The following is a 24,460-nucleotide window of genomic DNA, read 5'->3' as shown; positions in this document are numbered from 1 at the left end:
TGAGAGGGTGGGTCTGGCAGCTGTTACCTGCAGAGGGTAGTGAGAGGGGAGCCTGGCAGCTGTTACCTGCAGAGGGTGGTACCCAGGGGGGGGGGGGGGGCTGGCAGCTGTTACCTGCAGAGGGTAGTGAGAGTGGGGCCTGGCAGCTGTTACCTGCAGAGGGTAGAGAGAGGGTGGACCTGGCAGCTGTTACCTGCAGAGGGTAGTGAGAGGGTGGGCCTGGCAGCTGTTACCTGCAGAGGGTAGTGAGAGGGTGGGTCTGGCAGCTGTTACCTGCAGAAGTAGTGAGAGGGGAGCCCGGCAGCTGTTACCTGCAGAGGGTGGTACCCAGGGGGGGGCTGGCAGCTGTTACCTGCAGAGGGTAGTGAGAGTGGGGCCTGGCAGCTGTTACCTGCAGAGGGTAGTGAGAGGGTGGGCCTGGCAGCTGTTACCTGCAGAGGGTAGTGAGAGGGTGGGTCTGGCAGCTGTTCCCTGCAGAGGGTAGTGAGAGGGGAGCCTGGCAGCTGTTACCTGCAGAGGGTGGTACCCAGGGGGGGGGGCTGGCAGCTGTTACCTGCAGAGGGTAGTGAGAGGGGGCCTGGCAGCTGTTACCTGCAGAGGGTGGTACCCAGGGGGGGGGGCTGGCAGCTGTTACCTGCAGAGGGTAGTGAGAGGGGAGCCTGGCAGCTGTTACCTGCAGAGGGTGGTACCCGGGGGGGGGGGCTGGCAGCTGTTACCTGCAGAGGGTAGTGAGAGTGGGGCCTGGCAGCTGTTACCTGCAGAGGGTAGTGAGAGGGGAGCCTGGCAGCTGTTACCTGCAGAGGGTGGTACCCAGGGGGGGGGGTGGCTGGCAGCTGTTACCTGCAGAGGGTAGTGAGAGGGGAGCCGGGCAGCTGTTACCTGCAGAGGGTAGTACCCAGGGGGGGGGGGTGGCTGGCAGCTGTTACCTGCAGAGGGTAGTGAGAGGGGAGCCTGGCAGCTGTTACCTGCAGAGGGTAGTGAGAGGGGAGCCTGGCAGCTGTTACCTGCAGAGGGTAGTACCCAGGGGGGGGGGGGGGGGTGGCTGGCAGCTGTTACCTGCAGAGGGTAGTGAGAGTGGGGCCTGGCAGCTGTTACCTGCAGAGGGTAGTGAGAGGGGAGCCTGGCAGCTGTTACCTGCAGAGGGTAGTACCCAGGGGGGGGGGGGTGGCTGGCAGCTGTTACCTGCAGAGGGTAGTGAGAGGGGAGCCTGGCAGCTGTTACCTGCAGAGGGTGGTACCCGGGGGGGGGGCTGGCAGCTGTTACCTGCAGAGGGTAGTGAGAGTGGGGCCTGGCAGCTGTTACCTGCAGAGGGTAGTGAGAGGGTGGGTCTGGCAGCTGTTACCTGCAGAGGGTAGTGAGAGGGGAGCCTGGCAGCAGTTACCTGCAGAGGGTGGTACCCAGGGGGGGGGCTGGCAGCTGTTACCTGCAGAGGGTAGTGAGAGTGGGGCCTGGCAGCTGTCACCTGCAGAGGGTAGTGAGAGTGGGGCCTGGCAGCTGTTACCTGCAGAGGGTAGTGAGAGTGGGGCCTGGCAGCTGTTACCTGCAGAGGGTGGTACCCAGGGGGGAGGGGGGGCTGGCAGTGGCAGCTGTTACCTGCAGAGGGTGGTACCCGGGGGGTGGGGGCTGGTAGTTGTTACCTGCAGAGGGTAGTGAGAGTGGGGCCTGGCAGCTGTTACCTGCAGAGGGTAGTGGGAGGGGGCCTGGCAGCTGTTACCTGCAGTGGACGGACAGGGGTGGGCAGTGAGGACGGGCCTTGTGTTTCAGCAGCAGGGGGTGGGTGGGCTGGAGTATGGACTTTCTATTTTTATGCGCCGCCGAACTCGCTTTCTCGAGGCCTTCTCTGTGGGAAGCATTTACTGGGGGGGCGGGGCAGACATTTGCGGGGTGTCGGGGGGGGGGGAAGACTCGGGGCGGGAGGTGCACGTTGTTCCTGTACAAGTAATCAGGTTACATGGCGGGGGCGGCACTACGCCCCAAAAGGCCCACATTCTCACGATAGCGCCGAACACGCGCTTTGGCGCTAATCGCCCCATTTATGGGGAAATAAAGCAGAAAAACCCCGAACTGAACCCTCATATGTTCCTAGTATGGGCGGGGCGCCTCGAGGCCGGGCGGGGCACCTCGAGGCCGGGCGCATGCATCGAAGGCGCGTTCTCCCCTCTCTTGTATCTGCGTTTTACTGTCTATCGAGCATTAAGACTCGTTTCTTGTTAGTTCTTCCCTTCATGGTTTTCCTTCTTCGCCCCCCCCACCCCCGCACTTCCTTTTTTCCCCTCCTTATTTTTGTCTGTTGGTCCATTCTAGCTGCCTTTATTTTTCTTTTCAAATCCTGCACCACTTTTAAATTCCCGTTACATGTGTTCTTTTTACAGTAGTCAGTCAGTCAATTATCTTTATTCGATTATTAAAAATCATAAAAGAACGAGCATTAATACATAACAACATTTCATCAGAGCACATAATAATACAGGTCAATATTTTGTTAAAAAACCCTAAACTCACAATGTACAAAATAAGTTATGCATAAATATTAAAAATATTAAAATCAGTGAGATATAAAAGAGTAATCATTAATCTGGAACAAGGTGCCTGATTCTAGAACGGTGCTTATTTATGCGTGCGCCTGCAACCAAAAAACTAGCAACATGAAATGCTACTTTTAGATTGGGAAGGAGTTGCAGGAACATCATAGCTGGTTTTACCTGCGTAAAACCCAGATTGCACAATATAGGAAGCAAGTATTTTTTTCTTATCTCAGTATAATGGCCGCAGAACAAGATAAAATGAGTCGTATCCTGGGTAGAAAAGTGATCACAATCACATGGATCGGCATTTTCAGGTCTAATCCAAGTTTTAAAATTACCCAGAATGAAGGGAATCAGGTCAAGACGAAATCTCGTTAGAAGGAAACGGTGGTATGGTTTAGTTACCAAAAAAAGATAAGGTTCCATACCTGGGACAGATGTTAACGTGCAATGTTTCCTAACCGTAGATTTATTTAACTCTGTGGCTTCCCTCTCCAAAACATAGAAATTTGTCAGGATATTTTTAACTGTTTTTATATCTTCCTGGTTTATCAAATGTGGAGAAGAAAAAAGTTCAGGTCGGCCAGCTAAAGTTAACTGCGTCTGAACGTATTTTAGCCACGGAATGTTGTGAGCTCTATCCAGGGCTAAACAATCTTTTAAGATAATATGATTTAATGTGAGCTCCTGGTTGAGCCAAATTTTCAACCATGCAATAACTGGGGCTAGTTTTAAAATGTCGGTAATATAGCCCAGTCCAAGCTCTGTGTGTATTATATAGGTGGAAGTCGATTGGGGGACGGAAAGCAGAGTTCTCAGAAATTTATTTTCTACTCTCTGAATTTTATCATGATTAGTGTACCCCCAAATAACAGAGCCGTATTGGGCAACCGACAAACATTTAGCTTTGTAGACCTTTATAATGCTTTCCATGGGGCGGGCTCCAAGTTTTTTTAGCAAAACCAAGCAACCCAGCGGCCGCTCTTGCCACAGTGTTGCTTTTAACGGAATGCTGGGGGCCCCACGTGCCCTTTTCATCAAAGGTCACTCCTAAGTAAGGAAAAGATGGAACTCTCCTAACCTCTTTCCCAGCACAAAAAAATGTTTTCGACTTTCTTTTCCTGCCTGCGGCTCCTGCAATCATTACATGAGATTTTTCTGCATTGGTTTTCATGTCCAACGAGGACATGAAATCCCCAAAGGATAAAAGGAGTTTGTTTAGTGCCACTCCAGAGCGTGCCAAGAGGACAGCATCATCCGCGTACAGGAGGACAGGTATCTTTGTCTCACCTGCACGCGGGATGTCGGTGTGGGAAGCTGCCAGGACTGCCTCAAGATCATTTATATAAAGAGTGAAGAGAAGGGGGGCAAGGATACACCCTTGCCTGACCCCCCTCTCTGACTTAAAGTGGCAAGTACATCTTCCTTCCCTGGTCATCCTGACCGAGGTCTTAAGATCTCTGTGTAACTCGGCCAGATACCCAACCAAAGGAGCGTCAATGCCCATGGTCAAAAGGACCCCCCACAGCTTAGCCCTGTTAACCAGGTCAAAAGCTGAGGAGAGGTCCATAACGGCCATGTACAGAGAGCCCCCCTTGGCAATTGCGTATTTATTTATGGTCAGTTCTAAATTTAGACACTGATCTAAAGTTCCTCTTTTGGCTCTAAAACCATATTGTGCATTTGATAGGGCACCCATCCCTTCTAAAAGCTGGGTCAGTCTTCCTAAAAGGACTCTCCCCAGGATTTTAACACTGGAATCAATAAGAGAGATTGGCCTATAACAGGCCGGGTCTGTTCTCTGTCCTTTCTTAAAAAATCGGTATTATGGTGGACTTAGCCCAGCTAGTAGGAAAAATAAAATCCCTTGTAGCGTTAAAAATATTTGTGAGAATTTTGGCGCTTAGTTCAGGGGCACTCTTAAAGAAATCTGCGGGAACCCCATCGGGCCCCGGTGCCTTTTTAGAGAGTGTGTCATTAATCGCTTTTTTCACCTCCTCTATGCTAAAAGAAGAGATGGTGGTTACTGCTTGTGTGAGTTGCATTCCACAGCCTGGAGTGATGTCAGGGCAGCTATAAATGTTCCTGAAATGTGTGACCCACTGTTCATCAGGTATGGTGCAGTCTGCTCTCTGCTTCTCTAGTCCCACAAAATATGGATGGTTTATTATCGCCCAAAATCTAGCACTATCTCTCTGTATATCAGGCGACAATAAGTCATTCCAGGCCTCCTTTTTAATCTCAGATTTCCTCGTCCTGATAGCATAACTGTATTGTTTCCTCAGTGATGCTATCTGTTCTTTATCCCTTGGTTTATTTTTTAAGGCTTTCAGGAGGATTGAGTGAGCCTTGGAACAATTTGAATCAAACCATTTGGGGCCCCTATGTGTATAAGGCTTTTTCTTTATGGTCAGGTCTAAGTTGATCTGACGGCAGATAACATTGAACGCCTCTATCATGGTAGTTACAGAGTTATTATCCAAGCAGATTGCGACCTCCCCCTCAACTTTAGCCAGGGTATCCTGTAGAAAGGTAATTGGGGTTACTTGGTCCCATTTCAGTCTGCGGTTCTGGTCTCTCAGGACTAAATCTGTCACACATAAAGCTTCAATCACTCTCTTTCCCAAAACTCCCTGTGATACAATCTCTAAAATTACAGGGTTGTGATCGCTAAAAGCTGAAGTTTCTACCTTGTAATTGAGCACTTCAGGCAAAATACTGGACGATAAAAAAATATAATCCACAATTGAGCCTGTGTTGTTACCCACGTATGTTGGTAACCTCGAGCCTATATGGCTACTATGTGATTCATAAAGATTAAAAATTGCTAGGAGCGATTCCAAAGCCTCTCCACGTGGTGAGTGTTCAAAATGCGGAGTAGAGGAGTAGGGGGAAAAATCCTCGTGTTCCACACGGCAAACCATATTACATGGGTGGATGTTGTAGTCTCCCAAAAGGATCACCTCAAACCCATGAACACTGTTCTCACTGTGGGTAGACAGGAATTCCTCTAAAGTTACCAAATGCTCATTCAAGATTTAACTGACAGGGGAATTATAAAAATTAACGAATAGTATAGGCTGTGAGTTTGGTGTAGTTAGTTCAACCGCTAAGATATTTATTGAATTAGTTTTAATCTGCCTTGGCTTTCCTTGAATATCTAAGGAAATGTATATAGCCAAGCCCCCCTTTGCCCTTCCTGATTTACTAGGTACTGCCGGTACAAAGAAATGGGAAAAGCCGTCCAGAACAAGTCTGTCTGACGTTTCCCAAGTATCTTGGAAAGCAAGAATGTCATTGGATCTAATTATCTCCAACCAGTTCTTATCGTTGAATTTGGCTCTGATGCCAGCAACATTCCAGCTCATGATTCTGCAGACCCTAATGCCTGTAAGTTTTGGATCTGAAGGACCCTCACCGTTAGTATCTTTTCTGGGAGAGAGTCAATCGTTTTGATCCATGAAGGATAATGGGGCATAGCGATTAAACAATTGAAGAGGTTCTACAAAAGGATTATGCTGTGGTAAGAGGGAATGATGGGCTACTGCATTATGCCTTATGTCCTGTCCCCATCTGAGATTTGAGTCCCAGATTCTATCCCACCCTGGTGCAGGAGTCCTTGGATGGGTGACGTTCTGCTGTTCACCGTAAAAAAACTTTAGGGTTAGGGGAACAACCGTACCCTGTCTACGTTGAGGAGGGAATAGATTAGCAAGTATATTAGGAAGGACGTCTTGATTTGAGAGGCTCACTGCCACACAGTCCCCTTTAAACTTTTTCGGCCGGTTTCCCAACCAGGGGACCCTAGTTGCTGACTTAATTACGCTTGCCAGATGGTAATTTCCCCCTGGAGCTAACCGCATATTACTGGTTAACCAGTGCAGAGCCTTGCTTGTGAGAGAGGTAGGGCTTTCCACTGTTCCTCCTTCCAAAGGAGGGACATTCGCTAACACTAGGACCACTGGTGTGGCCTCAACTAAAAATTGAAGTGGGTCCGTTGAGTGAGCAATTACTGGGGGGAAGCTGACAGAGGGGGTACTATCTGTTGGGATGTTAACTAACAGAGGGCCCTCGCTGATAGTGGACGATGATGTTGATGGTTGGGGCGGTAAGTTCTCATCAGGCGACTGGATCCCTGCGCCATCACTTACAGCCTCTCTGGCCACATTTCCCCCTGTATTGTTGCTCAAGTTTGTGACTAACGTAGTTATGTTTTCTACCCCACCTGCAACCGTAGTGTGGAGACCACCCAATCTCTTAATCTCCGCTTGCAGTTTGTCAATTTTTGATGTTAAAGGTTTAACAATGGCATTAATTTTTAACTCAAGAAAGTCAGCAATCCTTTCAAAAAAAGCGTCCTCAAATATATGATTATGTTTATCCTCTACAGTGTTTACTTGTTTTGACTTTGGGGTAATGGCCCTCTTCCTTCTTATCCCTGGTCGTAAACCACCCTGCTTGGGTGGGTTTTTAGTGCATAATCGTCTTGGCCTTGTGGCACGCCCTTTGGGTGTCTGCTCGTCAGATGAAACTCGAGTCTGTTTCTCCTGATCGGAGTCAATGTCAATGTCACTCTCAGCCTCTACGTTGGAAACCTCAGAGGCCGGGACTACGTTGACAGGTGTGCCACTTAATCCTTGGGAAATAGGGCCACTAGTTATGCCCTCCTGATGGGTTTCCTGCAAAATGGTGTCATCAATCAAAATAGATGCAGTGGGGGACAGACAACGTAAGTCTGGGGATTGGCTCAACCCCAAAGAGTTTCTCCTCTGCGTGTTTATTTTTTTCACGGTTTGGACAAGGTAATTGTCAAGAGTATTTTGCGGGGCTTCCTTCGATTTCGTAGACATGTTTGCAATATACACTCAAACTCACTTTTTATACAATTTTGATAGCTAATAGGAGACTCTTAGAACCATAAGTCTTACTTGCGGTGATGATTCCTGCAGCGTTTCTGGCCCTGCCCCTGCCTCCTCCTGCCGATGAGGGCCGTAGAGGGCCCGGGCTTAGCCCCGGGCGTCCCGCTCGCGTCCCGCGAAGCGGGTTCCTGTGGCGCTTATGTGCGCCTCCCTGGCGCCCTCGCGGTGTCACAAGGCGCGCCGCCGCGTAGGCTGCCGGGAAATGTGGTCCCGGAGCGGCGGCGCGTGTAGTCTGCTGCAAAGTGACTCTTGGCGGTGGCGGCGTGTCTGGATGCCTGGCGATGGCGGCGGCGTCTAGCAGGTAAGTTAGGTTCTTTTCTTTTTACAGTATACATTTCCACTAATCTCGATTTTTTTTCGATCTCCTCCCTACTTCCATGTTCTTAAGCCTTTCCCTCACTAATTTCTCAATACCTCCAGGTATCTCACATTCCCAGTCTACATCAGAGCTCTCAATACTTCCAGGTATCTCACCTTCCCTGTCTCATCCCGAGCTCTCAACACTTTCAGGTATCTCACATTCCCTGTCTCAACCCGAGCTCTCAATACTTCCAGGTATCTCACATTCCCTGTCTCAACCTGAGCTCTCAATACTTCCAGGTATCTCACCTCCCTGTCTCAACCTGAGCTCTCAATACTTCCAGGTATCTCACATTCCCTGTCTCAACCCGAGCTCTCAATACTTCCAGGTATCTCACATTCCCTGTCTCAACCCGAGCTCTCAATACTTCCAGGTATCTCACATTCCCTGTCTCAACCTGAGCTCTCAATACTTCCAGGTATCTCACCTCCCTGTCTCAACCTGAGCTCTCAATACTTCCATGTATCTCACATTCCCTGTCTCAACCCGAGCTCTCAATACTTCCAGGTATCTCACATTCCCTGTCTCAACCTGAGCTCTCAATACTTCCAGTTATCTCACATTCCCTGTCTCAACCCGAGCTCTCAATACTTCCAGGTATCTCACCTTCCCTGTCTAAACCCAAACTCTCAATACCTCCAGGTATCTCACCTTCCCTGTCTCAACCTGAGCTCTCAATACTTCCAGGTATCTCACATTCCCAGTCTAAACCCAAACTCTCAATACTTCCAGGTATCTCACCTTCCCTGTCTAAACCCGAGCTCTCAAACCTCCAGGTATCTCACCTTCCCTGTCTAAACACGAGCTCTCAATACCTCCAGGTATCTCACCTTCCCAGTCTAAACCAGAGCTCTCAATACTTCCAGGTATCTCACATTCCCTGTCTAAACCCAAACTCTCAATACCTCCAGGTATCTCACCTTCCCAGTCTAAACCCGAGCTCTCAATACCTCCAGGTATCTCACATTCTCCGTCTAAACACAAGCTCTCAATACCTCCAGGTATCTCACATTCTCTGTCTAAACACAAGCTCTCAATACCTCCAGGTATCTCACCTTCCCTGTTTCAACCTGAGCTCTCAATACCTCCAGGTATCTCACCTTCCCAGTCTAAACCCAAACTCTCAATACCTCCAGGTATCTCACCTTCCCAGTCTAAACCCGAGCTCTCAAACCTCCAGGTATCGCACCTTCCCTGTCTCAACCTGAGCTCTCAATACCTCCAGGTATCTCACCTTCCCTGTCTCAACCCAAGCTCTCAATACCTCCAGGTATCTCACCTTCCCAGTCTAAACCCGAGCTCTCAAACCTCCAGGTATCTCACCTTCCCTGTCTCAACCCGAGCTCTCAATACCTCCAGGTATCTCACCTTCCCTGTCTAAACCCGAGCTCTCAATACCTCCAGGTATCTCACCTTCCCAGTCTAAACCCAAACTCTCAATACCTCCAGGTATCTCACCTTCCCTGTCTAAACCCGAGCTCTCAATACCTCCAGGTATCTCGCCTTCCCAGTCCAAACCCGAGCTCTCAATACCTCCAGGTATCTCACCTTCCCTGTCTCAACCCAAGCTCTCAATACCTCCAGGTATCCCACCTTCCCTGTCTAAACACGAGCTCTCAATACCTCCAGGTATCTCACCTTTCCTGTCTCAACCCGAGCTCTCAATACCTCCAGGTATCTCACATTCCCTGTCTAAACCTGAGCTCTCAATACCTCCAGGAATCTCACATTCCCTGTCAAACCTGAGCTCTCAATACCTCCAGGTATCTCACCTTCCCTGTTTAAACCTGAGCTCTCAATGCCTCCAGGTATCTCACCTTCCCTGTCTAAACACGAGCTCTCAATACCTCCAGGTATCTCACATTCCCTGTCTCAACCCGAGCTCTCAATACCTCCAGGTATCTCACCTTCCCAGTCTAAACCCGAGCTCTCAATACCTCCAGGTATCTCACCTTCCCTGTCTAAACCCGAGCTCTCAATACCTCCAGGTATCTCACCTTTCCTGTCTCAACCAGAGCTCTCAATACCTCCAGGTATCTCACCTTCCCTGTCTCAACCCGAGCTCTCAATACCTCCAGGTATCTCACCTTCCCTGTCTAAAACCGAGCTCTCAATACCCCCAGGTATCTCACCTTCCCAGACGAAACCCGAGCTCTCAATACCTCGTGGTATTTCACTTTTCCAGTCTAAAACCGAGCTCTCAATACCTCCTGGTATCTCACCTTCCCAGTCTAAACCCGAGCTCTCAATACCTCCAGGTATCTCACCTTCCCTGTCTAAACACAAGCTCTCAATACCTCCAGGTATCTCACCTTCCCAGTCTAAACCTGAGCTCTCAATACCTCTAGGTATCTCACCTTCCCAGTCTAAACCCGAGCTCTCAATACCTCCAGGTATCTCACCTTCCCAGTATAGACCCGAGCTCTCAATACCTCCAGGTATCTCACCTTCCCAGTCTAAACCAGAGCTCTCAATACCTCCAGGTATCTCACCTTCCCAGTCTAAACACAAGCTCTCAATACCTCCAGGTATCTCACCTTCCCAGTCTAAACCGGAGCTCTCAATACCTCCAGGTATCTCACCTTCCCTGTCTATACACAAGCTCTCAATACCTCCAGGTATCTCACGTTACCAGTCTACACCAGAGCTCTCAATACCTCCCGGTATCTCACCTTCCCATTCTAAACCCGAGCTCTCAATACCTCCAGGTATCTCACCTTCCCAGTCTAAACCCGAGCTCTCAATACCTCCAGGTATCTCACCTTCCCAGTCTAAACACAAGCTCTCAATATCTCCAGGTATCTCACATTCCCAGTCTAAACCCGAGCTCTCAAAATCTCCAGGTATCTCACCTTCCCAGTCTAAACCCGAGCTCTCAATACCTCCAGGTATCTCACCTTCCCAGTCTAAACACAAGCTCTCAATACCTCCAGGTATCTCACCTTCCCCATCTGTGACCAAGCTCTCAATACCTCCAGGTATCTCACCTTCCCCATCTGTGACCAAGCTCTCAATACCTCCAGGTATCTCACCTTCCCAGTCTAAACACAAGCTCTCAATACCTCCAGGTATCTCACCTTCCCAGTCTACACACAAGCTCTCAATACTTCTAGGTATCTCACCTTCCCAGTCTAAACCCAAGCTCTCAATACCGCTAGGTATCTCACATTCCCAGTCTACACCAGAGTTCTCAATACCTCCAGGTATCTCACCTCCCTGTCTAAACCTGAGCTCTCAATGCCTCCAGGTATCTCATCTTCCCAGTCTAAACCCATGCTCTCAATACTTCCAGGTATCTCACCTTCCCAGTCTAAACCCAAGCTCTCAATACCGCTAGGTATCTCACCTTCCCAGTCTAAACCTGAGCTCTCAATACCTCTAGGTATCTCACCTTCCCAGTCTAAACCCGAGCTCTCAATACTTCTAGGTATCTCACCTTCCCAGTCTAAACATAAGCTCTCAATACCTCCAGGTATCTCACATTCCCAGTCTACACCAGAGTTCTCAATACCTCCAGGTATCTCACCTCCCCAGTCTAAACCCGAGCTCTCAATACCTCCAGGTATCTCACCTTCCCAGTCTAAACCCGAGCTCTCAATACCTCCAGGTATCTCACCTTCCCAGTATAGACCCGAGCTCTCAATACCTCCAGGTATCTCACCTTCCCAGTCTAAACCCGAGCTCTCAATACCTCCAGGTATCTCACCTTCCCAGTCTAAACACAAGCTCTCAATACCTCCAGGTATCTCACCTTCCCAGTCTAAACACAAGCTCTCAATACCTCCAGGTATCTCACATTCCCAGTCTACACCAGAGCTCTCAATACCTCCAGGTACCTCACCTTCCCAGTCTAAACCCGAGCTCTCAATACCTCCAGGTATCTCACCTTCCCAGTCTAAACACAAGCTCTCAATATCTCCAGGTATCTCACATTCCCCATCTGTGACCAAGCTATCAATACCTCCAGGTATCTCACCTTCCCAGTCTAAACACAAGCTCTCAATACCTCCAGGTATCTCACCTTCCCAGTCTAAACCCGAGCTCTCAATACCTCCAGGTATCTCACCTTCCCTGTCTAAACACAAGCTCTCAATACCTCCAGGTATCTCACATTCCCAGTCTACACCAGAGCTCTCAATACCTCCAGGTATCTCACCTTCCCAGTCTAAACACAAGCTCTCAATACCTCCAGGTATCTCACCTTCCCCATCTGTGACCAAGCTCGCAATACCTCCAGGTATCTCACCTTCCCCATCTGTGACCAAGCTCTCAATACCTCCAGGTATCTCACCTTCCCAGTCTAAACACAAGCTCTCAATACCTCCAGGTATCTCACCTTCTCAGTCTAAACACAAGCTCTCAATACTTCTAGGTATCTCACCTTCCCAGTCTAAACCCAAGCTCTCAATACCTCCAGGTATCTCACCTCCCTGTCTAAACCCGAGCTCTCAATACTTCTAGGTATCTCACCTCCCTGTCTAAACCCGAGCTCTCAATACCTCTAGGTATCTCACCTCCCTGTCTAAACCTGAGCTCTCAATACCTCCAGGTATCTCATCTTCCCAGTCTAAACCCATGCTCTCAATACTTCCAGGTATCTCACCTTCCCAGTCTAAACCCAAGCTCTCAATACCGCTAGGTATCTCAACTTCCCAGTCTAAACCTGAGCTCTCAATACCTCTAGGTATCTCACCTTCCCAGTGTAAACCCGAGCTCTCAATACTTCTAGGTATCTCACCTCCAAGTATAACCCCGAGCTCTCAATACCTCTAGGTATCTCACCTTCCCAGTCTAAACCCGAGCTCTCAATACTTCCAGGTATCTCCCCTTCCCAGTCTAAACCAGAGCTCTCAATACCTCCAGGCATCTCACCTTCCCAGTCTAAACCTGAGCTCTCAATACCTCCACATATCTCACATTCCCAGTCTAAACCCGAGCTCTCAATACCTCCAGCTATCTCACCTTCCCAGTCTAAACCCGAGCTCACAATACCTCCAGGTATCTCACATTCAATGTCTGAGACCAAACTCTCTCTCTCACAATTCAGAGAATCTTCAGGAATCTCCCTCATCTGCCCTTTCACAGACAGAAGTTTGAAGATCTTCACATATCTCGCCAGCCTTACTTACCCCTGTCTGGGACAGAGCTCACATGCCCAGGTGCCTCAGTCTTTCCACGTAGCTCACTTATGTCTAGGGCAGAGTTCTCAGCGCTACCAGGTTTATCACCCATTTTTTACCTTCCCTATCTGTGACAGAGCTTACAGCTCCATATATCTCACCTCTCCTGTCTAGGAAAACCAAACTATCAACGTAGCTCAACACCCTCTATGCAGGATTCACCTTGTACCTCCAGGTATCAGGTGTCTCACCTTCCCAGTCTAAATCTGAGCTCTCAATGCCTCTAGGTATCTCACCTTCCCAGTCTAAAACCGAGCTCTCAATACCTCCTGGTATCTCACCTTCCCAGTCTAAACCCGAGCTCTCAATACCTCCAGGTATCTCACCTTCCCTGTCTAAACACAAGCTCTCAATATCTCCAGGTATCTAACCTTCTCTGTCTAAACACAAGCTCTCAATAGCTCCAGGTATCTCACCTTCCCAGTCTAAACACAAGCTCTCAATACCTCCAGGTATCTCACCTTCCCAGTCTAAACCTGAGCTCTCAATACCTCTAGGTATCTCACCTTCCCAGTCTAAACCCGAGCTCTCAATACCTCCAGGTATCTCACCTTCCCAGTATAGACCCGAGCTCTCAATACCTCCAGGTATCTCACCTTCCCAGTCTAAACCCGAGCTCTCAATACCTCCAGGTATCTCACCTTCCCAGTCTAAACACAAGCTCTCAATACCTCCAGGTATCTCACCTTCCCAGTCTAAACCGGAGCTCTCAATACCTCCAGGTATCTCACCTTCCCTGTCTAAACACAAGCTCTCAATACCTCCAGGTATCTCACATTACCAGTCTACACCAGAGCTCTCAATACCTCCCGGTATCTCACCTTCCCAGTCTAAACCCGAGCTCTCAATACCTCCAGGTATCTCACCTTCCCAGTCTAAACCCGAGCTCTCAAAATCTCCAGGTATCTCACCTTCCCAGTCTAAACCCAAGCTCTCAATACCTCCAGGTATCTCACCTTCCCCATCTGTGACCAAGCTCTCAATACCTCCAGGCATCTCACCTCCCTGTCTAAACCCGAGCTCTCAATACCTCCAGGTATCTCACCTTCCCAGTCTAAACACAAGCTCTCAATACCTCCAGGTATCTCACATTCCCAGTCTAAACCCGAGCTCTCAATACCTCCAGGTATCTCACCTTCCCAGTATAGACCCGAGCTCTCAATACCTCCAGGTATCTCACCTTCCCAGTCTAAACACAAGCTCTCAATACCTCCAGGTATCTCACATTCCCAGTCTACACCAGAGCTCTCAATACCTCCAGGTATATCACCTTCCCAGTCTAAACTGTTTGTGAGTATTGGACCCACGAGTGCATGATCCTGCCTCTTGTCCTCTTGTAACTGCGCTCATCGCGCTGATTCAGCTTTTAAAACATTACCGTGCCGCTTTTCTTAATTTGCTCAGTTTAACTTTTTAAAATTATAGCGCTGACTTTGTGGGAGTATTGACGCTACTTACAGGGTTAGGATTGCAGGGATGTGCCCTTAGCGTTGTGTTAGCGTTCGGCCCCAGCGGTCACCGGATGTGAGGCGGGGCCGCATTGCACCGGGGTTGACGCTCTAGCCTTTTGCTCGCCCGCCCTTATTAAACGTCATAATGTGTCGTGCGCGCAGCGGACGCGCGCAGCGGGCGCGCCGTCTACGCGCCGAAGGAGCGCCAAAGGAGGGCCCGTCTGTGCCCGTCCGGGCTCTGGCCGGGCACAGGGCCACGACTCCTGGCCGTTTTTCTGCCACTTTGGTCTCCTCTGCAGCACTTCGGTATACTTCGGCTGACCTTAGGGCCCTAAAGGTCCCCTCTTGTGAGGCGGCGCATTCCTGGGCGATCACTGATAGTCGGTTCCGATCATGCCCCTCCTGTAATTATCAACTCAATAGCCCTATTCCTCCGCCTACCCAATCCGGTAACGTTATCAAGAATATTCAGGCGGGCTTGATAAATGCCAGATCCCTGGTGTGCCACACGGCTGAGGTCTTTGACCTATTAGCCGATAATAACTTTGATCTACTCTTTGTCACTGAGACCTGGATGACTGACTCCTGCTCTCCGGTAGTTGAGTTAGCTATCCCTCGTGGTTTCAGAATTTGTAGAGCAGATCGTGGTGCAGATGTGGGAAGAGGGGGTGGGCTTGCCGTGATCTATCGGGATCACTGGACCCTCACCTGCGAACACCTGGATAAAATCAAAGAGGCTGAACTTCTCCATTTTTGTTTGGAGCTCAGTCCGCATTTCACCTTAGGTGGTACGCTTGTGTACCGACCGCCAGGCTATGTTGGAAACTTTATTGGATCTCTAGAGGAGGTCATCGTGCCAAGAGCTTTGCGATTTCCTCATTTTCTATTGCTGGGGGATTTTAACATTCATGTGGATTCTGAGAATTCTACTGAGGCTACCCGTCTCAGTGAGACTTTTAGCATGGCTCATCTTTCTCAATGGGTTGATGCCCCCACCCATGTGGGAGGTCATGTTCTTGATTTAATATGTTCCAATTTTGACATCAGCTTGTCCCCCCCGATGCCTATGTCGTGGTCCGACCACTACTTGATTAAGTTTGCTTGGCAGATTAGTGAGGATTCGAGGAGAATTCCCTCTTTGGTACATCGCCCACGGATTAATTTGATGTCCCTATCTGAGTCCCTTACCGACACCCGTCCGACTCCAAAGATGGAGTTGGAAGCGACGGTTGACGCATTTAATTCTTGGATAGCGAACGGTGTCGCTACCTCCACTAATGCAGGGGGTGTTCGTCGGATGAGATCGAGACCCTCTCAACCATGGTTCACGCATGCTTTACGTGAACAGAAGCTGGTTTGCAAGAAACTAGAGCGAGCCTGGAGACATGCTTATCTACCAGCCGAAAAGAAATCATTACGTGCAGCCCAAAAGGATTATTACGCTGCGATTAAGGTAGCTAAAAGCAGCTACTATTCGGACAGAATCGAGAAGGCGGAAAACAACAGCAAAGAGATCTTCTCAATCGTCCAAAATTTTCTATCTCCATGTGCTGCCCAACCCAGGCTCCCTTCTTCCGCTCAATGGTGTGAAGAACTGTCTTGTTACTTCACTGATAAGATTACAAAAATTCAATTGGACTTAGAAGTGGCTCAAAAGTCCTTTACCATCCCACCTGCCCTTTTAGTATCGGATAGACAATGCTCAAAGGATCAGTTTGTTGCCTTCCTCCCGGTCGCGGAATCGGATATACGGCAAATCCTGGCAGCGTTAAAGTCCGGATCGCCTGCAGACCCCTGCCCAGCCAGGGTCTTGGGAGGGATAGTGGATACTATTAGTCAAGAGGTGACACATATTGTTAACCTCTCCCTTTCCAAGGCCTCGATTCCGAGAAGTTGGAAGGAGGCAAAGCTGCTCCCTTTGTTAAAAAAGGCAGGTTTAGATCCAGCAATGCCATCGAGCTATCGGCCCATATCACTGTTGCCAGCTTTGGCGAAGGTGTGTGAGAAGGTGGCTTTTAAACAGTTGGATGGCTTCATTGAGTCCTCCCACGCATTACATCCTGCCCAGTCAGGGTTCAGAGCGACCTATAGTACCGAGACAGCATTAGTTGAGGTCTCGGAGGCAGTTCGAGAGTGCTTGGACGGGGGTGGCAGAGCGGTCCTGATTTTATTGGACCTCTCTGCCGCCTTCGACACGGTGCCTCATGCCCTACTTATCGCTAGATTGCGAGCCGTTGGCATCTCTGGGCTGGCCCTTGACTGGCTGTCATCGTTTTTGAGCGATAGAACTCAGCAGGTCTGGATGCCCCCTTACTCTTCGGTCTCGAAGAGACTGTCAACTGGAGTTCCGCAGGGTTCTACGTTAAGCCCTTTATTGTTTAACGTTTATATGACCCCCCTACTATATCTGGCGGAACAGCTGGGAGCCAAGATAACAGCTTACGCTGACGATACTCAGCTGTTATTCACCTGGCCTAAGGGTGCGTCTGACCCATCAGCAGTCCAACATTGTCTGTCGGAAGTATTCAGGTGGCTTGCACAAGTTCAACTTAAGTGCAACGAAGATAAGTCCGAGATTTTATTCTTCGGCGCCTTCCCTGACAACTTCAAGGATCAGATTTGGCCCCCGGACCTGCCCTGTCCCAGTGCGACGGGAGGCCCAGCTAAGAACTTGGGGGTCTGGTTCAGTCAAGATTTGAAGTTTGCTGATCACATAAAAAAACTGACCGGTACCTGCTTTGGCACTCTGCGAGCCCTGAGGAAATTCTTCCCTCTTTTGCCCAGGGTAGCCAAGGAGGCTGTTCTTCGAGCCCTGATTTTATCTCGGCTCGATTATGCTAATGCCTTATTCTGTGGTCTATCCGCGTATTTGGTTCATCGGTTACAGGTGATTCAAAACGCTGCAGTACGCTTGCTCTTCTCTCTCCCTAGGAGGTCGAGTGTGCGGAGTCATCTACGAAGCTTGCACTGGCTACCTGTACCGCATCGAATCTTGTTTAAAATTCTTGTGTTGGCATTTAGAGCAGTCCATGGTCAGGGACCGTCGTATCTGCAGAAACGGTTCTCATTTTATACTCCCAACCGTGTCCTTCGATCGGCCAATCAATGCCTACTGGTCACTCCCAAATTTAAATATGCTCGGTTGGGAGGACAATCTATTTCAGTTAGGGCAGCCTCTGCTTGGAATGCTCTCCCCCTGTTCCTTAGAGCTGCGCCGACCATCACTGTTTTTAAGAAGGAACTCAAGACTCATTTGTTCAATGCCCCCCTCTAACAGCTTGTTCAGGCCCGGATCCCTCACTCTTGCTGTCCAATCACTCACCGCGCCAGGATACCCCGTGGTAATTGAGCGCGCTATAAAAGTTTTAATAAACATAAACATAAACCCGAGCTCTCAAAACCTCCAGGTATCTCACCTTCCCAGTCTAAACCCGAGCTCTCAATACCTCCAGGTATCTCACCTTCCCAGTCTAAACACAAGCTCTCAATACCTCCAGGTATCTCACCTTCCCCATCTCTGACCAAGCTCTCAATACCTCCAGGTATCTCACCTTCCCCATCTGTGACCAAGCTCTCAATACCTCCAGGTATCTCACCTTCCCAGTCTAAACACAAGCTCTCAATACCTCCAGGTATCTCACCTTCTCAGTCTAAACACAAGCTCTCAATACTTCTAGGTATCTCACCTTCCCAGTCTAAACCCAAGCTCTCAATACCTCCAGGTATCTCACCTCCCTGTCTAAACCCGAGCTCTCAATACTTCTAGGTATCTCACCTCCCTGTCTAAACCCGAGCTCTCAATACCTCTAGGTATCTCACCTCCCTGTCTAAACCTGAGCTCTCAATACCTCCAGGTATCTCATCTTCCCAGTCTAAACCCATGCTCTCAATACTTCCAGGTATCTCACCTTCCCAGTCTAAACCCAAGCTCTCAATACCGCTAGGTATCTCAACTTCCCAGTCTAAACCTGAGCTCTCAATACCTCTAGGTATCTCCCCTTCCCAGTCTAAACCCGAGCTCTCAATACTTCCAGGTATCTCACCTTCCCAGTCTAAACCGGAGCTCACAATACTTCCAGGTATCTCACCTTCCCAGTCTAAACCCGAGCTCTCAATACTTCCAGGTATCTCACCTTCCCAGTCTAAACCCGAGCTCTCAATACCTCCAGGTATCTCACCTTCCCAGTCTAAACCAGAGCTCTCAATACCTCCAGGTATCTCACCTTCCCAGTCTATACCTGAGCTTTCAATACCTCCAGGAATCTCACCTTCCCAGTCTAAACCCAAGCTGTCAATACCTCCAGGCATCTCACCTTCTGTCTAAACCCGAGCTCTCAATACCTCCAGGTATCTCCCCTTCCCAGTCTAAACCCAAGCTCTCAATACCTCCAGGTATCTCACCTTCCCAGTCTAAACCCGAGCTCTCAATACCTCCAGGTATCTCCCCTTCCCAGTCCAAACCCAAGCTGTCAATACCTCCAGGTATCTCCCCTTCCCAGTCTAAACCTGAGCTCTCAATACCTCCAGGTATCTCACCTTCCCAGTCTAAACCCGAGCTCTCAATACCTCCAGGTATCTCCCCTTCCCAGTCCAAACCCAAGCTCTCAATACCTCCAGGTATCTCACCTTCCCTGTCTAAACCTAAGCTCGCAATACTTCCAGGTATCTCACCTTCCCAGTCTAAACCTGAGCTCTCAATACTTCCAGGTATCTCACCTTCTCAGTCTAAACCGAGCTCTCAATACCTCCTGGTATCTCACCTTCCCTGTCTAAACCCGAGCTATCAATACCTCCAGGTATCTCACCTTCCCTGTCTAAACCCGAGCTATCAATAACTCCAGGTATCTCAACTTCCCTGTCTGTCACCAAACTCTCAATACCTCCAGGTATCTCACCTTCCCAGTCTAAACCCAAGCTCTCAATACCTCCAGGTATATCACCTTCCCAGTCTGAATCTGAGCTCTTAATGCCTCTAGGTATCTCACCTTCCCAGTCTAAACCCAAGCTCTCAATACCTCCTGGTATCTCACCTTCCCTGTCTAAACCCAAGCTCTCAATACCTCCAGGTATCTCACCTTCCCAGTCTAAATCTGAGCTCTTAATGCCTCTAGGTATCTCACCTTCCCAGTCTAAACCCAAGCTCTCAATACCTCCTGGTATCTCACATCCCCAGTCTAAACCCAAGCTCTCAATACCTCCAGGTATCTCACCTTCCCTGTCTAAACCCGAGCTCTCAATACCTCCAGTTATCTCACCTTCCCAGTCTAAACCTGAGCTCTCAATACCTCCACATATCTCACATTCCCAGTCTAAACCCGAGCTCTCAATACCTCCAGGTATCTCACCTTCCCAGTCGAAACCCGAGCTCACAATACCTCCAGGTATCTCACATTCAATGTCTGAGACCAAACTCTCTCTCTCACAATTCAGAGAATCTTCAGGAATCTCCCTCATCTGCCCTTTCACAGACAGAAGTTTGAAGATCTTCACATATCTCGCCAGCCTTACTTACCCCTGTCTGGGACAGAGCTCACATGCCCAGGTGCCTCAGTCTTTCCACGTTGCTCACTTATGTCTAGGGCAGAGTTCTCAGCGCTACCAGGTTTATCACCCATTTTTTACCTTCCCTATCTGTGACAGAGCTTACAGCTCCATATATCTCACCTCTCCTGTCTAGGAAAACCAAACTATCAACGTAGCTCAACACCCTCTATTCAGGACTCACCTTATACCTCCAGGTATCAGGTGTCTCACCTTCCCAGTCTAAATCTGAGCTCTCAATGCCTCTAGGTATCTCACCTTCCCAGTCTAAAACCGAGCTCTCAATACCTCCTGGTATCTCACCTTCCCAGTCTAAACCCGAGCTCTCAATACCTCCAGGTATCTCACCTTCCCTGTCTAAACACAAGCTCTCAATATCTCCAGGTATCTAACCTTCTCTGTCTAAACACAAGCTCTCAATAGCTCCAGGTATCTCACCTTCCCAGTCTAAACACAAGCTCTCAATACCTCCAGGTATCTCACCTTCCCAGTCTAAACCTGAGCTCTCAATACCTCTAGATATCTCACCTTCCCAGTCTAAACCCGAGCTCTCAATACCTCCAGGTATCTCACCTTCCCAGTATAAACCCGAGCTCTCAATACCTCCAGGTATCTCACCTTCCCAGTCTAAACCCGAGCTCTCAATACCTCCAGGTATCTCACCTTCCCAGTCTAAACACAAGCTCTCAATACCTCCAGGTATCTCACCTTCCCAGTCTAAACCGAGCTCTCAACACCTCCAGGTATCTCACATTCAATGTTTGAGACCAAGCTCTCAATACTTCCAGGTATCCCTCCTTGCCCGTCTATGACCTAGCTCTCAATACCTCTAGGTATCTCACCTTCCCTGTCTGTTACCAAGCTCTCAATACCTCCAGGTATCTCACCTTCCTAGTCTAAACACAAGCTCTCAATACCTCTAGGAATCTCACCTTCCCAGTCTAAACCCGAGCTCTCAATACCTCCAGGTATCTCACCTTCCCAGTCTAAACCCGAGCTCTCAATACCTCCAGGTATCTCACCTTCCCAGTCTAAACCCAAGCTCTCAATACCTCCAGGCATCTCACCTCCCTGTCTAAACCCGAGCTCTCAATACCTCCAGGCATCTCACCTCCCTGTCTAAACCCGAGCTCTCAATACCTCCAGGCATCTCACCTTCCCAGTCTAAACCTGAGCTCTCAATACCTCCACATATCTCACATTCCCAGTCTAAACCCGAGCTCTCAATACCTCCAGGTATCTCACCTTCCCTGTCTGTCACCAAGCTCTCAATACCTCCAGGTATCTCACCTTCCCAGTCTAAACCCGAGCTCACAATACCTCCAGGTATCTCACATTCAATGTCTGAGACCAAACTCTCTCTCTCACAATTCAGAGGATCTTCAGGAATCTCCCTCATCTGCCCTTTCACAGACAGAAGTTTGAAGATCTTCACATATCTCGCCAGCCTTACTTACCCCTGTCTGGGACAGAGCTCACATGCCCAGGTGCCTCAGTCTTTCCACGTAGCTCACTTATGTCTAGGGCAGAGTTCTCAGCGCTACCAGGTTTATCACCCATTTTTTACCTTCCCTATCTGTGACAGAGCTTACAGCTCCATATATCTCACCTCTCCTGTCTAGGAAAACCAAACTATCAACGTAGCTCAACACCCTCTATGCAGGACTCACCTTATACCTCCAGGTATCACGCCTCTCCTGTCTAGGACACAGCAGACACCTCCAAGTGTGTTAATTCCCTTGTCTAGGGCACGGCTCACATTTCCAACTAGCTCCCCCCACACAGAGCCTTACATGGCCCCTGTCCATCCTACCTGAGGGCCAGATTCACATTCTACCAGCCAACTCGTGAGCTTTGTTCAGCTACGCTCCGACGTCTAGTGGTCCCCAAATTCAAGAGGGTGCGCCTCGGGGGTCATTCCCTGGCGGTTAGAGCGGCCACCATGTGGAATGATTTACCTGACCTACTCGGATACACTACGAACTTGAAAAGTTTCAAAAAATTACTCAAAACGCATCTTTTCCAACAAGCGGCCTAGCTACCTTGTCTGTCTTACACGCATGTTGTTCCCCTAAGTGCCAGGACAGTCTTGACTAACAGTGCGCGATACAAATCTAAATATAACATAACATAACATAACTGTCTAAGAGATACCTAATATGTCCAGGTATCAATTTCCATTCTGTAGGACAGAACTCACATCTCTCGCCTGCTGCATCCCCTCCACACCTCACAGTTTTTGGACAGAGCGCACATCTTCGGGTAGTTCACCTCCTCTATATAGGGCAGAGCTCACATGTCCAGGTATCTTAATTTCTGTATCTAGGACAGAACGCACGTATCTGGGTAGCTCAGATCTATCACGATTTAGGACAGAGCACACACCATCAGGTAGCTCGCCATCTCTATCTAGGGCAGAGCTGGCATATCCAGGTATCTCAATGCCCTTGCCTAGGACAGAGCTCACATCTCTGAGTACCCACTCGTGCCTCACTGTCTAGGACAGAGCACACACCTTCGTGCAGCCCACCTTCTCTATCTAGGGCAGAGCTCACATCGCCAGGTATCTTCATTGCATTGTCTAGGACAGAACTCCTATCTCTGGGTAACTCACCTCTTTTGCCCATCCTCTCTCCCTCACTGTCTAGGTCAGAGCTCACATCCCCAGATAGCCCACCCCTCCTGCCCTGGACAGAACTCTCATCGCTGCCACGTATGTCAGCACCCTTACCGTTCCTGTCTGTGACCCCTTTTCTTGGCTCCGGGACGAGGTCTCACCAGGTTCTGGGGGGCGTCTCTCAGCCCAAAGCTCTTTGCCACATGGCCCAGGTGGAGGAGGCGCACGTGGAAGATGTGCTTCAGGCTCTTGTGGTAGGTGGCGTAAGACCGGATGAAGGACTGGAGGGCTGGAAAAAAACCAACACGTCAAACATGAGCTCCCACTGTGACACCTCGATTTACAACCATGTGCAGGAGTTCCAACACAAGTTCAGTTTGCATTAATATGCCAAATGGATAAAAAGCGGCTGCCTACAAATCTGCACTGACAAAACAGATGGGCCCACACCCCGACGCCTGGAATGACACCTTGTGGCCCCCGCACTTGGAAGCCTGCCCACCCCCACGGACCACGCACACAACCTCGGAATCATCTTGGACTCCAAAGTCAAAATGGACCGCCAGATCCCTTCCTCACCATGCCATTGGATTCAAGCTAGCATGGCTGATGAGGGGTAACACCCCGAAACCAGTCCAAGGATGCTTGTGTACAGTCCAGGGAGGACATGGCCTGGCAGTTTGGGCTGGACTGTTCCCATCAGGAACAGAGTCAAGACTGAATTGCATATGACTGCGTCCAAATTGGATTTGGAATAGTGAGCAAAAGAATGATGGATTAAACCCAGATCTGTGGCTGGGGGTAAATGGTTGAAAAGGTTCAGCACTCGGTCTATTATCTAGTTCGGTTTGCTAATCATACACCCAGCTCACTAGGGGCGGATGAAAATAATACACCTCGCCACTTGGAGACTGAAGACAATCATACACCTAGCCCCTTTGTGACCAATGGTAATCACACACCCAGCCCACTAGGGGCCAATGCCAATAACACACCTAGCCACTTGGGGACAAAGAGCAACCATACACCTAAACACTTGCAAGCCAATGGCAATCATGTACCCACCCACATGGGAACCAATGGCAATCAAGCACCCAACCACTTGGGAACCAATGGTAATCAAGCACCCAACCACTTGGGAACCGATGGTAATCAAGCACCCAACCGCTTGGGAACCGATGGCAATCATGCACCCAACCACATGGGAACCAATGGTAATCAAGCACCCAACCAATTGGGAACCAATGGCAATCATGCACCCAACCACATGGGAACCGATGGTAATCAAGCACCCAACCAATTGGGAACCAATGGCAATCATGCACCCAACCACTTGGGAACCGATGGTAATCAAGCACCCAACCAATTGGGAACCAATGGCAATCATGCACCCAACCACATGGGAACAGATGGTAATCTAGCACCCAACCAATTGGGAACCAATGGCAATCTTGCACCCAACCACTTGGGAAGCGATGGAAATCAAGCACCCAACCACTTGGGAACCAAAAGCAATCATGCACCAAACCGCCCGGGACACATAACCAGCCACTAGGGGAACCAGTGTCAATTATACACCTAGCCACTTGGAGACTGAAGTAAATCATACACCTAGCTACTTGGGAACGAATGTCAATAATAGACTTAGCCACTTGGGGAATAATGGCAATCATACACCCCAGCCACTAGGAACCCATGTCAATACACCTAGCCACTTGGGGACAGTTTGCAACCATACACCTAAACACTTGCAGGCCGATGGCAATTATGCACCCACTTACATGGGAACCAATGGGAATCATACATCCAACCACTTGGGAACTGATGGTAATCAAGCACCCAACCACTTGGGAACCGATGGCAATC

General features: G+C 49.3%; 1 protein-coding gene across 1 annotated transcript in view; it reads right to left on the bottom strand.

Moving 5' to 3' along the window:
- The window catches only part of DDX31 (DEAD-box helicase 31), a 227,763-nt gene that overhangs the window by 20,866 nt on the left and 182,437 nt on the right, over positions 1-24,460 (bottom strand). The window contains exon 19 of the mRNA XM_078646174.1: positions 22,709-22,883. Coding sequence (XP_078502300.1) covers positions 22,709-22,883 — 175 coding nt within the window. The remainder of the gene's footprint in view (positions 1-22,708; positions 22,884-24,460) is intronic.

This window comes from Lissotriton helveticus, chromosome 5_1 (assembly GCF_964261635.1).
Source record: "Lissotriton helveticus chromosome 5_1, aLisHel1.1, whole genome shotgun sequence".
NCBI lineage: Eukaryota > Metazoa > Chordata > Amphibia > Caudata > Salamandridae > Lissotriton > Lissotriton helveticus.
This window is presented reverse-complemented; position numbering and strand designations above follow the sequence as displayed.